Source organism: Jaculus jaculus, chromosome 17, assembly GCF_020740685.1.
Source record: "Jaculus jaculus isolate mJacJac1 chromosome 17, mJacJac1.mat.Y.cur, whole genome shotgun sequence".
NCBI classification, from domain to species: Eukaryota; Metazoa; Chordata; class Mammalia; order Rodentia; family Dipodidae; genus Jaculus; species Jaculus jaculus.
Window position 1 is genome coordinate 20175875 of NC_059118.1, and position 12831 is coordinate 20188705.

General features: G+C 51.8%; 1 protein-coding gene across 1 annotated transcript; it reads left to right on the forward strand.

Annotated features, from left to right (window-relative positions):
- Window positions 1-154: 154 nt before the first annotated feature.
- On the forward strand, window positions 155-7495 carry Parp3 (poly(ADP-ribose) polymerase family member 3). The gene is made up of 11 exons (XM_045136605.1): window positions 155-844; window positions 1010-1200; window positions 1663-1788; window positions 2360-2548; window positions 2747-2870; window positions 2957-3183; window positions 4804-4953; window positions 5095-5181; window positions 5379-5556; window positions 6578-6733; window positions 7082-7495. Exons 2-11 carry the CDS (start codon window positions 1018-1020, stop codon window positions 7249-7251), a joined length of 1590 nt encoding a protein of 529 aa, XP_044992540.1. The 5' UTR covers window positions 155-844; window positions 1010-1017; the 3' UTR covers window positions 7252-7495.
- Window positions 7496-12831: the final 5336 nt, after the last annotated feature.

A 12831-nucleotide genomic window follows, 5' to 3' on the forward strand; every position in this document is an offset into this window, starting at 1 on the left:
CATTTCCGGCCTAGGGCTGTAGCGCGTGCGCTCTGCTGCGGCTTGACGTTCAGGGAGGGGTGGGGCCAAGAGGGCATTCTATGCGTTTGCGCCTCCTGGCCGCTAGGGGGCACGAGAGATGCAGAATTCTGAGTTCCAGAGTATATGAGTCCCCTTCCCCCTCTCTGGGGCAGGGGATGAGACTAAATAAACTAGCCTGGCTCTAAAAAACCAACGGGATCCCAGGCAGCTCTGGAGTGATGCAACAAGAACCCAGGGCCAAGGTGCACCCCAAAAACCGCGGCGACGTGCTGCATGCTCCAGGCCAGACGAGCTACATTAAGGACCTGTCAGTCCCTTGGGTTTTGAATGTGTCCGGATTAATGTCGTCCTCATCCTTGGAACAGGCCTCCGACCTCAGCCTGCCCAACCTTTGATTCACCCCACTAGTGGTCAAATGGGATGTCCGGCAATTGAGGGCCACTTATCTGGAACTTTGGCTGGCACCCCAGAACTCTGGAGCGTTAAGGATAGGCCTCTGCACCACTTGGTCCCCAGCTCCGGAGGGATCGAATGGCTCCGAGAGGACTGCCCCTAAAGCCACTGTCCTCCCTCCTCCATAGCTCCGATGACTCAGGCCAGCAACCCTGCCAGGTCCGAGCCCGCGGACAGGAGAAGGAAAAAGTGTTCTGGCCAGGGTGGGGCCAGGAATGGAAGGGCGTTTCTCCTTTCACTTTCCCTACTAAGTCAGGGCACAGGGGACAGCCGAAGTCAGTAAGCAGGGAGCCAGCTTCTCTGTCCAGAGTGGATAGATTGGACAGATCCTGACCTTGCACTTCAGACTTGGAGAAGGGCCATCTCTGAGGTAAGGAGAGCCAATCCTGGTCCTGGGCTGGAAGTAGAGTGGTATAGTGGGAGAGGGGAGGTAGTAAGACACCCCTAAAAGGCGGGCCAAGGGCAGGCCAAGTTGGTGCTGTGAGTCTGGGTGGGTTACAAAGGCCACGGAGGCCTGAGATGCCTCTGTACCCAGGGACGGCCATGGCTCCCAAACGAAAGGCTTCAGGAGGGACTGAGGGTCCCAAGAAGAAGAAAGGGCAGAAGGGGACAGGGGAGGAGGACAGCTTCCGCTCCACGGCTGAGGCTCTCAGGGCTGCACCTACAGATCAACGTAAATTCCATGTGGACGCCACATGTCCCCTCAGCCAAAAACCCGGCACCCAGGTGAGCCACAGCCCTGTTCAATCCACAGCCTCCACCCTCTTGAGTCCTCGGTAATCTGGCCAGATAACTCAAGGTCCCCAGGAAAACTCTAAAGAATGACCATGTCTCCCAAAACCACAAAAGTCAGGGGCCTATACCTATATCAGGTGAAGGTGGGTCATGTCTGCCCACCAGGCCCAAAGTAGGCTTCCCCCACCACAGTCATAGAAGGGCTCATGACTCTATGATTTCCCAGCACTTGTGCAGAACCCCCCCCCCCACCAAGCCATGTCCCACCCAGAGCACTAATGTGTCTTCCCAGAGTCCTCAACTCCCACAGCAGTGCTCAGTCGCATCCTGGCAGACTACATCCTCTCAAGTGCCATGCTCTCTGATGTCCTGGGGCAGTGCGACTCCTCTGTCCCCTTAGTGTGTAGCCAGGCACCCCATCTCACCCCAGCCAGGCTGCCCTCCCCCATCCAGGTCCACAAGGACTACGACTGCACCCTGAACCAGACCAACGTCGTCAGTAACAACAACAAGTTTTACATCATCCAGCTGCTGGAAGATGGGGGCCGCTTCGCCTGCTGGAACCGCTGGGGCCGGGTGGTGAGCACCCCCTCCCTCCATCTCTCTACGTTGCCTCTCCCACACCTCCATCTGCTTCGAACATGGACCCCAGGGTCCCTAAAAGCCTACTGTCGCTGACCAGCCCCCTTCACCTTCAGCTGTTCAGTGGGGAGGCAATTGGCCCAGCAGAAGTTTGGGTGCGGGAGGGGATCGTGGGTGCGCGGGGGGTGCGTTCACGTGAGTGAGCGCAGGTGTGCGATACATGCATGTGGAGGCCAGAAGACAGCTATGGATGGCGGTCCTTGCCTTACACGTCCCTTGAGGTGTGGTCTGTCACTGTTCACGGCACATGGGCCAGGCTAGCTGGCCCATGAGCATTTGGGAGATCCTCTTGATCCCATCTCCCTTCTTGCTGTGGGCGTGGTGCGATAGCAGGTTGCCCACTCTCCGGCTCTTTGACGCACATTCTGGGCATCCAAACTCGGGGAGCCATGCTTGCGTGGCAAGCGCTTTATCCAGTGAGCCATCTCCTTGGCACTGCGCCCCCCCCCCCGCCCCCCAGCTGACTGACATCTCTCACGGGGAAACCCCTGAAGGCTATTGCTTGCAGGGAGAGGTGGGTATGTCCAAGTTGAGCTACTTCACCTGCCTGGATGATGCAAAGAAGGACTTTGAGAAGAAATTTCGGGATAAGACCAAGAACAACTGGGCGGAGAGGGAGCACTTTGTGGCTCGCCCTGGGAAGTACACACTTATTGACGTACAAGGAAAAGCCACCGAGGCCCAGGAAGCCCTGCAGGTGAGGGGGTCAGCAAGGAGGGGGAGGTGCAGTGAGGAGGGAGGGGCCCCGGCTGGAGAAACATGCCCACAGTGCAACTTCAAATACCAGCTGCGCCCTCCGGCCTCAACCAGGCAGCCTCTATCAAGTGCCATGCCTTTACTCCTCCTGTGGGCACCCTGCCCAGCTGCTCCCCTCCACAGAGGCCTCTTTCCTCAGGTGGATGGAGGCTCGGCGAGGACCGTGGTGAAGCCCTGTTCCCTCGATCCTGCCACCCAAAAGCTCATCACGAACATCTTCAGCAAGGATATGTTCAAGGACACCATGGCCCTCATGAAACTGGGTGAGGTCGAGGGCCGGGCAGCATGGCAGGGCCCCTGAGTTGCAGGGCGACAGGGCCAACCGTCCTCCCATTCCCTCACCCCCCAGATGTGAAGAAGATGCCCCTGGGGAAGTTGAGCAAGCAGCAGATTGCGCGGGGCTTCGAGGCCTTAGAGGCGCTGGAGGGCGCGCTGAAAGCGCCCCCGGGGGCTGGCCAGAGCCTGGAGGAGCTGTCCTCCCACTTCTACACGGTCATCCCGCACGACTTCGGCCGCAGCCGGCCCCCACCCATCAACTCCCTGGACATTTTACAGGCCAAGAAGGACATGTTGCTGGTGAGGAGAGGATGAGGGGTGGGCTGCCATGAGCAGGCCAAGGGGCAGAGAGGGGAAGGCTGGGCATACACGAGGTGGACATAGATGGGCAGGAGGCTGAGTACCTGGGAGAGTGGAGGGCAGGGGGCGGTGGGCAGAGAAAAGAACTGATCCCAGTTCATCGAAGACACAGGCGAAAAGCCGGCTAGGGAGAGGACATTATGCAAGTAACACCTCTGCCTCTCAGCGCCAGCATGGTGCTTTCATTAAGACTTTATAGCCAGGCGTGGTGGCTCTCGCTTTTAATCCCAGCACCCAGGAGGCAGAGATGGGAGGATCGCCATGAGTTCAAGACCACCATGAAACTACAAAGTTTGGTTTATTTTTTTTTTAATTTATTTGAGATGAGAGAGAGAGAATGAATGCTCCAGGGCCTCTAGCCACTGCAAACGAACTCCAGATGCATGCGCCACTTTGTTCACGTGGTTTATGTGGGTACCAGGAAATCAAACCTGGATCCTTAGGTTTCACAGGAAAGCACCTTAACCACTAAGCCATTTCTCCAGCCCAATTTTTTTTCACAATTTTTATTAACATTTTCCATAATTATAAAAAATATCCCATGGTAATACCTTACCCCCCCCCCGCTGCACTTTCCCCTTTGAAATTCCATGCTTCATCATATTACCTCCCCATCTCAATCATTGTACTTACATATATATAATACCAACCTATTAAGTACCCTTCTCCCTTCCTTTCTCTTCCCTTTATATCTCCTTTTTAACTTACTGGCCTCTGCTAAGTATTTTCCTTCTCACGCAGAAACCCAATCATCTGTAGCTAGGATCCACATATGAGAGAGAACATGTGGTGCTTGGCTTTCTGCAGCCCAATTTTTTTGTTTGTTTGTTTTTTTTGAGGTAGTGTCTCACTCTAGCCCAGGCTGACCTGGAGTACTCTATGTAGTCTCAGAGTGGCCTTGAACTCATGTTGATCCTCCTACCTCTGCCTCCAGCTCAGCCCAATATTTTATTGCATGTTATTTTATTTTATTTGCAAGCAGAGAGAGAGAAGAGAGACAGTGAGTAAGAGAGAGAATGGGCTCACCAGGGTCTCTAGCCAGTGCAAACAAACTCCAGATGCATGTGCCACCTTGTGCATCTGCTTTTACATGGGGACTGGAGAATCAAGCCCAGGTCATTAGGCTTTGCAGGCAAACACCTTGACAGCCGAGCCATCTCTCCAACCCATGGTGCTTTTCATTATGAGGCACGTAAGGAAATGATTAACAAGCTTACATGTGAAAGGTACATTAAAATACAATAACTTCCTTACCTCTGTCTCATGTTAGCATGTATTTGGGGATTTAGTAAGAACTTAAACAAGAGCATTGTGACTTAAACTTAGCCAACAGAAAACGGTGTGGAAAACAGGGTGACTTGTATGGGGAAACTTGGGCTTCATCCACCGCATAGGGTCAGCAGTCCACCTGAGTATACTTGGGACGTGTTTGCTTGTGAAGTTTGCCCCTTCCTCCTGCCATGCAGGACACAGGGTGTGTTTGCCAGATGGCCGCTGGCCTCCTGCTGTGGAATGGGTCCTCAACAGTAGAAGCCAGAGGTCGGGTGTCCATCATCTTAGGTGCTGGCAGACATCGAGCTGGCTCAGACCCTGCAGGCAGCCTCTCAGGAGGAAGAGAGAGTGGAGGAGGTACCGCACCCACTGGATCGGGACTATCAGCTCCTCAAGTGCCAACTTCAGCTGCTGGACTCCGGGACAGATGAGTACAAGGTGGGCTGGGCCCCGTAGCTCACCACTCCTCTGCCTACAAAGTACCACAAGAGCCCCGGTCTAGACTCTGGACCAGGGGGACCACAGAGCACTGGCCCACGAGTCTCCCACCCTTGGGCCTGAGCTTCCGTTCTCTCTCAGGTAATCCAGATCTACCTGAAACAGACTGGCCACAACTACAGATGCCCGGCTCTGCAGCATGTTTGGAAAGTGAACAGAGAAGGGGAGGTGAGAGAGGTGCCCCTTCTCCCATCTCCATCCTTATCTGTCCCTTTGACCAGCTGGTTCAGCAACTCTGACCGGTTTCTGTCAGGCTGAGTGTATGTGAATGACCGGAGAGGCTCTAAGGCTTGGTCAATGCCGTCTGAGAGAAGCAGAGGTGACCAGGCATGCCTCTACCATTTCCAACCCTATGCCTCACTCAGGGAGACCGATTCCAGGCTCACTCCAAGCTGGGCAATCGGAAGCTGCTGTGGCACGGCACCAATGTGGCTGTGGTGGCTGCCATCCTCACCAGCGGGCTCCGCATCATGCCACATTCTGGTGGCCGTGCTGGCAAGGGCATCTACTTTGCCTCAGAGAACAGCAAGTCAGCAAACTATGGTAAGGAACCCTTGGGGTCCAACCCTGGGTGGGGGATGGGGGTACCAAGTTGAACTGGGCCCCGTCCTGATAGGAGAACTCCGAAAGCATCATGGGACCAGAGTGCCCAGTGAGACATCTAGGGGCTTGATGGGGCTCATCCATGGCAGACAGGCAGGGTCTCCCGAAGGAGGTGAAGCAGATAGGATGAGAGCACATGCCCAAATATGAGCAGTGAGAGACAAGGCCTTCAATGAGAAGGACTGGCATAGAGGCTGGAGGCAGCGCAGCGTGTCCTGGCACAGAAGCTCACAGAAGTGCCCTGTAGGGAGGGGTGGACACCTGAGACGCTCAAAGGTGGGGCATGGGGGGCTTCTCTAGAGAGTCACAGAGAGCTCACAGGGGTTAAGATCGGGGCTCAGGGATATGGACTTCTGGAGAGAAAGACCCCACAATAGGACACGTAGAAGAGGGTCAAAGGGGCCTCCAGTGACTTCCGAGTTCGTGGTCAAGGTGCTTTCACCTTAGTGAGCTCCTCGGTTGGCTTTTCAGCCCAGGCTGACCCCACCCCTGGAGACTCTCACCACCCCACTGTTCCAAGACAGCAAGGATGAATGGAGCAGAAGTTCCTGGTGGACCAAAGAGTACCAAGAGGGTAGAGGAGCCTAAGAAAGACTGGCTGGGAGCCTCAGGAGAGCTAAGGGCCTGGGGTGGGGAGGGAGCAGAGAGTTGTCTCATGAAGGGGCCTAAGGGGTGCTTATAACAAAGTAGAAGAGCAGGCTGGGCAGAGAGGCCCCCTCCCCAGGCTTGGTCGCTGGGAAGCCATCACTGATCTACTTGGTGAGGACCTCGGGGAGCGAGGAGAAAGAAGCAGTTGGCATGGGAAAGAGCCTGCCAGGATGAGGGAGGCCAGGATAAACGGGGTGAGCCCTTTGCTGGTCTAGGGCATTGAAGCCAGAGGAGAGACCACGGCCACCCAGCAGGGACACCCCCCCACACACCCAGCTGCCTCCTCTGCCTACTGAATCTCCATGGCCTGCAGTTACTACCATGCGTTGCGGAGGCCACCAAGTGGGCTACATGTTCCTGAGTGAGGTGGCCCTGGGCAGAGAGTATCATATCTCCAGCGATGATCCCAGCTTGAAGAGTCCACCCGCTGGTTTCAACTGCGTCATCGCCAGAGGCCGAACAGAGCCCGGTGAGCTACAGGAAACTGGGTAGACTAAGGCTTTAATTGATTTTATTTGTTTATTTATTTATTTTTGGTTTTTCAAGGTAGGGTCTCATTCTAGCCCAGGCTGACCTGAAATTCACTATGGAGTCTCAGGGTGGCCTCGAACTCACGGCAATCCTCCTACCTCTGCCCCCTCCCCCCGAGTGCTGGGATGAAAGGTGTGCGCCACCATACCCGGCTAAGGCTTTAATTAATTTATTTAATTTTATTGGAAGGGAGGGAGGGAGAAAGGAAGGAAGGAAAGAAGGAAGGAAGGGAGAGAGGGAGGGAGGGAGGGACCAGGCACTAGTGACCCTGGCTGTGTCCTTGCAGATCCAACACAGGACATTGAACTAGAGCTGGACGGGCAGCAAGTGGTGGTGCCCCAGGGCCAGCCTGTGCCATGCAGAGAGTTCGTGAGCTCCAGCTTCTCCCAGAGCGAATACCTCATCTACCAGGAGAGCCAGTGTCGCCTGCGCTACCTGCTGGAGATTCACCTCTGAGCGGTCTGCTCCCCGCTGCTCCTGCCAGCCTGGGCATGATCTTCCCTCCCCTTCTCTATCTCCAGTACTCTCATATTGCACTTAAGACTATAATACATGCCAGGCATATTGGTGGCATACTCAGGAGAGTGAGACAGAAGGATTACTTGAGCCTGGGAGTTTGAGGCCAACCTATCCATACATACACGCACACATACATGCTGGGGAAATGGCTCAGTATCTGTAAAGTGTTTGCCTCACAAGCATAAGGTCCTCAGTTCAAATCCCCAGCACCCATGTAAAATACAGGCATAGCCCAACCTGGCCTCCACATACATAAAAAAGTAATAAAGGGGCTGTAGAGGTATCTTAGCAGTTAAGGCACTTGACTGCAAAATCTAGGGACCCAGATTCGATTCCCCAGTACCCACGTGAGCCAGATGCACAAGGTGGCACATCCACCTGGAGTTCTTTTGCAGTGGCTAGAGCCCCTGGTGTGCCCATTCTCTCTCTCTCTCTCTCTCTCTCAAATCAATAAATAAAAATTAAATGTTTTTATAAAAGTAATAAGAAATAATTTTTACAAAATATAGTCAACTGGGCATAGTGGCACATGCTCTTGGGAAGCTGAGGTAGGAGGATTGTCATGAGCCAGCCTTGGGCTACAGAGTGCATTTCCTGTCGGCCTGGGCTCAATAAAAAGAAAAAGAGGAAGCCGGGTGTGGTGGCGCATGCCTTTCATCCCAGCACTCGGGAGGCAGAGGTAGGAAGATTGCCGTGAGTTCGAGGCCACCCTGAGACTACATAGTGAATTCCAGGTCAGCCTGGGCTAGAGCGACACCCTACCTCGAGAAACCAAAAACAGAAGAGGAAGAAAAAAAAGAAAAAGTGGGCTGGGAAGATGGCTCAGGCATTAAAAGCACTTGCTTGTAAAACCTGCTGGTTTGAGTTAAATTCCTCAGTACCAATGTAAAGCCAAACACGAGGCACATGCATCTGGCACACCCATTCTCTCTCTCTTTCATATAAATAAATAGAGATTTTGGCCAAGGATGGATTATATCACCTAGTGACATTGTTGCCTCTTAGTCCACGTAAGCACATTCAGTGCTCACACAATGACAAAAATCACCCAGTGGCCTGTTTCTGAGAGGTATTACTATTATGGACAAGTGACATTACCATTATCTACAGTCACCATGTTGTACAATAGCTCTCTCTTGAACTTATGTCTCCCGCTCACTGAATTTTGTATCCACATCTTCCTGATCCCCTCCTCTCTAGCCCACCCCTCCTCCACTCTGCTTCGATGAGTTCCGTGTTTTCAGATGCTACATGAATGCCATCATTTGGCCCTTGGCTTTCTGTACCTGTTCTGCTGTGATGCTGCAAATGGCAGCATTACTTTCTTTTCCGAGATCTGTTATGTGTTCACACCACATTTTCTTTGCCCGTTCATCCACCCGAGTCTACTTAGGCTGGTTCTCTTTTCTGGCTGCTGTGAACAGCGCTGCAGCAAACATCAGCGCCGTGGCTTTGGTTCCTGGGTAGTAGTGGGATTTCTGGATCTGTATCACCCCATTTTGCCTGGCGCTCCTGTTTCCCAAGGTGAGCCCAGGCCTCTCCAGTCCTGGTCATCCCTGGCATGGCTTTGGCCCCAGAATATGACCTACTAAGGTGATAGGGGTGATCCTTCCTGGAATCCAGGCTAAAACAGAATGGATCCCACAACCACCCAGCCTGTCCACTCTGGCCTAGGTTATACATCCGAAAGGTATTCTCACCTCCATATACTAAACTTCATGTGTGAACAGGCAGGATTTGGGAGAGGGTGTTGTTTGTTTGCTTGTTGCTTAGTTGGTTTTTCAAGGTAGGGTCTTGCACTAGTCCAGGATGACCTGAAATTCATTATGTAGTCTTCTTTCTCCTTAATGATTTTTTAGGATATTTTATTTTTGTTTACTTAATTTGAGAGAAAGAAAGAGGCACGCCAGGGCCTCCAGCCACCGCAAACAAACTCCAGATGCGTGTGCCACCTTGTGCATCTGGCTTACTTGGGTCCTGGGAAATTGAACCTGAGTCCTTTGGCTTTGCAGACCAGTGCCTTAACTCCCAAGCCATTTCTCCAGTCCCAATATGTAGTTTTGGGTTTTTTTGTTGTTGTTTCTTTTTTCTTTTCACAATTTTTATTAACATTTTCCATGATTAAAATAGCCCATGGTAATACCCTCCCTCCACCCCCACACTTTCCCCTTTGAAATTCCATTCTCCATCATATTACCTCCCCATCTCAATCATTGTAGTTACATATATATAATACCAACCTACTAAGTACCCTCCTCCCTTCCTTTCTCTTCCCTTTATGTCTCCTTTTTAACTTACTGGCCTCTGCTACTAAGAATTTTCCTTCTCATGCAGAAGCCCAATCATCTGTAGCTAGGATCCACATATGTTGTTTTATTTTTAATATTTTATGTTTATTTATTTATTTAGACAGAGAATGGGCACACCAGGAACTCCAGCCACTGCAAATGAACTCCAGACATGTGTGCCCCCTTGTGCGTCTGGCTAACATGGGTCCTGGGGAATTGAACCTGGGTCCTTTGGCTTTTCAGGCAAACACCTTAACTGCTAAACCATCCCTCCAGCTCCACTATGTAGTTTTAAGGTATGGCCTCACCCTAGTCCAGGATGACCTGAAACTCATACTGTGGTAACAAGCTGGCCTCGAACTCACAATGATCCTTCTCGCTCTGCCTTCTATGTGCTGGGATTAAAGGCATGTGCCACCACAACCAGCTTTTATTTATTTATTTATTTTGTTTTTGATTTTGTTTGTTCAAGGTAGGGTTTCACTCTAGCTCAGGCTGACCTGAAATTTACTACATAGTCTCAGGGTGGCCTCGAACTCATGGTAATCCTCCTCCCTCTGCCTCCCGAGTGCTGGGATTAAAGGCGTACACCACCACACCCAGCTCTATTTATTTATCTTTAATCATTCAATTAATTAGTTAATTAATTTTTTTGAGGTAGGGTCTCACTCTAGCCCAGGCTGACCTGGAATTCACTCTGTAGTCTCAGGATGGCCTCGAACTCACGGCGATCCTCCTACCTCTGCCTCCTGAGTGCTGGGATTAAAGGCGTGCGCCACCACGCCCTGCATTCCTTTGCCAATTTTACATGAGCACATACACACCCACTCACACACTACAGTGTCCCATGTTTGACTTAGTAATTTGGGGGAAAGTATGCCCTCTCTAACCCACCACAATCCCCCTCCTTCCATCACCCCCTCCCACAAGCTCTTTCTCATTTGCTGCTCCCAAGGGTCCCTGCTGAGCTCTACCCAGGCCTGCAGGCTTGGCTGGGCAGAGAAAGGAGGACGGTGGGGGCTGACTTTCCCTATCCTCTCAATAGAAAATAAATAAATAAAAATCCACTTTCATCTAGAAGCAAATGCTCATGTCCAAGTTGTGACCAAGTACAGAAAAGAGGTGACTGTGCGGACTGAGCCCTAGAAAGCCCTTAGAGGCAGTTGACCAGGGTCCCGGCTGTGGGATTGGGAGGACACCCCCTCCATCTCTGGGTCTGTCTGTCGTCTCATCTAAATAATGGAAAATTGGACTGAAGCCTGTCAAATTCCAGCTCAGAATGAGTCATACCAAGAGCCCAGTGCCCAGCCTCTAGAATTTATTTTCTTTCTTTTGTTTGCTTGTTTTGTTTTTGTGTTTTTAAGACAGCGTCTCATGTAGCCCAGGCTGGCCTTGAACATGCTACGTAGCTGAGGATGACCTTGTGAGATGGTTTAGGGACAAGAGCCCAGAAGGCCACTGACTCTGTAAGAGTTTTGTGAGCCCATTGCTCTTCCAGGGCCCTAGCTCCCGAGTTATTAGCCCACCCAGGAGCCGAGAGAAGGCTCAATGCTATCAACTCCACCTCAGGTTCCCGTATCATGTGTCTTCTTCCGACCCTTCTGTCTCTACCATCTTAAAGTGCTGGGATTACAGACGTGAGCCACCATGGCTGGTTTTGTGCAGTGCTCAAGATTGAACCCGGGGCTTTATGCATGCTAGGTGCACTCTGCCAACTGAGAGCCTCATGCCCAGCCTGGTCTTTAGATCTGAAGTGACGCTGGCCTTGGCACCTGGAATGGCGTTGGTGGGCACAGGCCTGAGCAAGACACAGGTCACCTGCTCACAACCTACAAAAACAGGTTCTATGGGCTGGAGAGAGGGTTTAGCAGTTAAGACGCTTGCCTGCAAAGCCTAAGGACCTAGGGTTCAATTTCCCAGTACACATGTAAAGCCAGATATGCAAAGTGACACATGCATCTGGAGTTTGCAGCAGCTGGAGACCCTGGCATGCCTGTTCTTTCTGTCTCTCTTCTTTTCTCTGTTTTTTCTCTCTCTCTCTACTTGCAAACAGATGAATAAAAATATTTAAAAAAAAAAAAAAACAAGCTCAGGCTGGAGAAATGGCTTAGCACTTAAGGCACTTCTCTGTGAACCCTAAGAAGCCATGTTCCATTCCCCTGCACCCATGTAGGCCAGATGCACAAGGTGGCATATGTGTCTGAAGTTTGCTTGCAGTGGCTGGAAGCCCCAGAGTGCCTATTTTCACTTTCTACCTGCCTCTTTTTCTCCCTTTCTTAATTAATAAATAAATGACAGGCTCCAAGCCAGGCATAGTGGTACGTGCCTTTAATCCCAGAATTTGGGAGGCAGAGGTAGAAGGAGTGCTGTGAGTTCGAGGCCACTCTGAATCTACATAGTGAATTCCCAGTCACCCTGAGCTAGAGTAAGACCCTACCGTGAAAAACCAATTGGGGTTGGGGGGGGGGAGGAAATGCTAGCTGAGCATCGGCATTCATGACTCTGTTCTGACTCCTCACTGTTGGACTGAATGTGACCAGCTCCTGTTGCCATGCCTTTCCCACCACGATGGACTGTAACCTGCTGAAATAAACCCCTCCTCCTTCAAACTGATGTTTATCAGGTCCCAGCAACGAAAAGTTGACTGGTTCAGAGGAGGGGGGAAGCTGAGAAGTGGGAAGAAGACAGACAATGGAGGCCACCTCAATTCCTAGATTCCATTAGTGATGGGCATCTATTAGAAGGGACAGGAACAAGGTCAGATGACCCCATCTGATTGATTTGGAGGCGGATCGACTTTAGCTGTTGTTGAGAGTGGACTGTAGGGTATCTGTCAATCAAAATCCAGCCAGCAAAACAGGAATTACACTAAGTATCTCAGACCAGAGGAATTGGATGCAGGGGAAGAACTGAAACTCCCAAACAGAAGATAGTGAGGCCATCCGGAGATGAGCAACAGCAAGAAGTCACCACCACCCCAAGGCTGGAGGGATAACAGGAGGAAACAATGTTCTGGTGCCAAGGCCAAGGTCACCCTGCAGGAACCAGAATGCAGAAGCAGCTGACTGAAAGGAGCCAGGCCTACGGGGGGGGGTGGGGGGGGGATTGTCTTCCACAGAGGGCTCCAGAGCCCCAGGCTGGCACTAGGAGAAAACCATCCTGGCTTCCTCTTCCTTCCCACCTTCCAGTCTTGCATTGGTAACTTGCCCTGGCTGAACATCCCCGGAAG

Excerpts from the sequence above, each read along its gene's own strand:
- Parp3 (XM_045136605.1), top strand. The coding sequence starts at position 1,018 with ATGGCTCCCAAACGAAAGGCTTCAGGAGGGACTGAGGGTCCCAAGAAG. Across the intron at positions 2,871-2,956 it reads CATGGCCCTCATGAAACTGG|ATGTGAAGAAGATGCCCCTG; the intron begins GTGAGGTCGAGG and ends CTCACCCCCCAG. Across the intron at positions 4,954-5,094 it reads CCGGGACAGATGAGTACAAG|GTAATCCAGATCTACCTGAA; the intron begins GTGGGCTGGGCC and ends GTTCTCTCTCAG.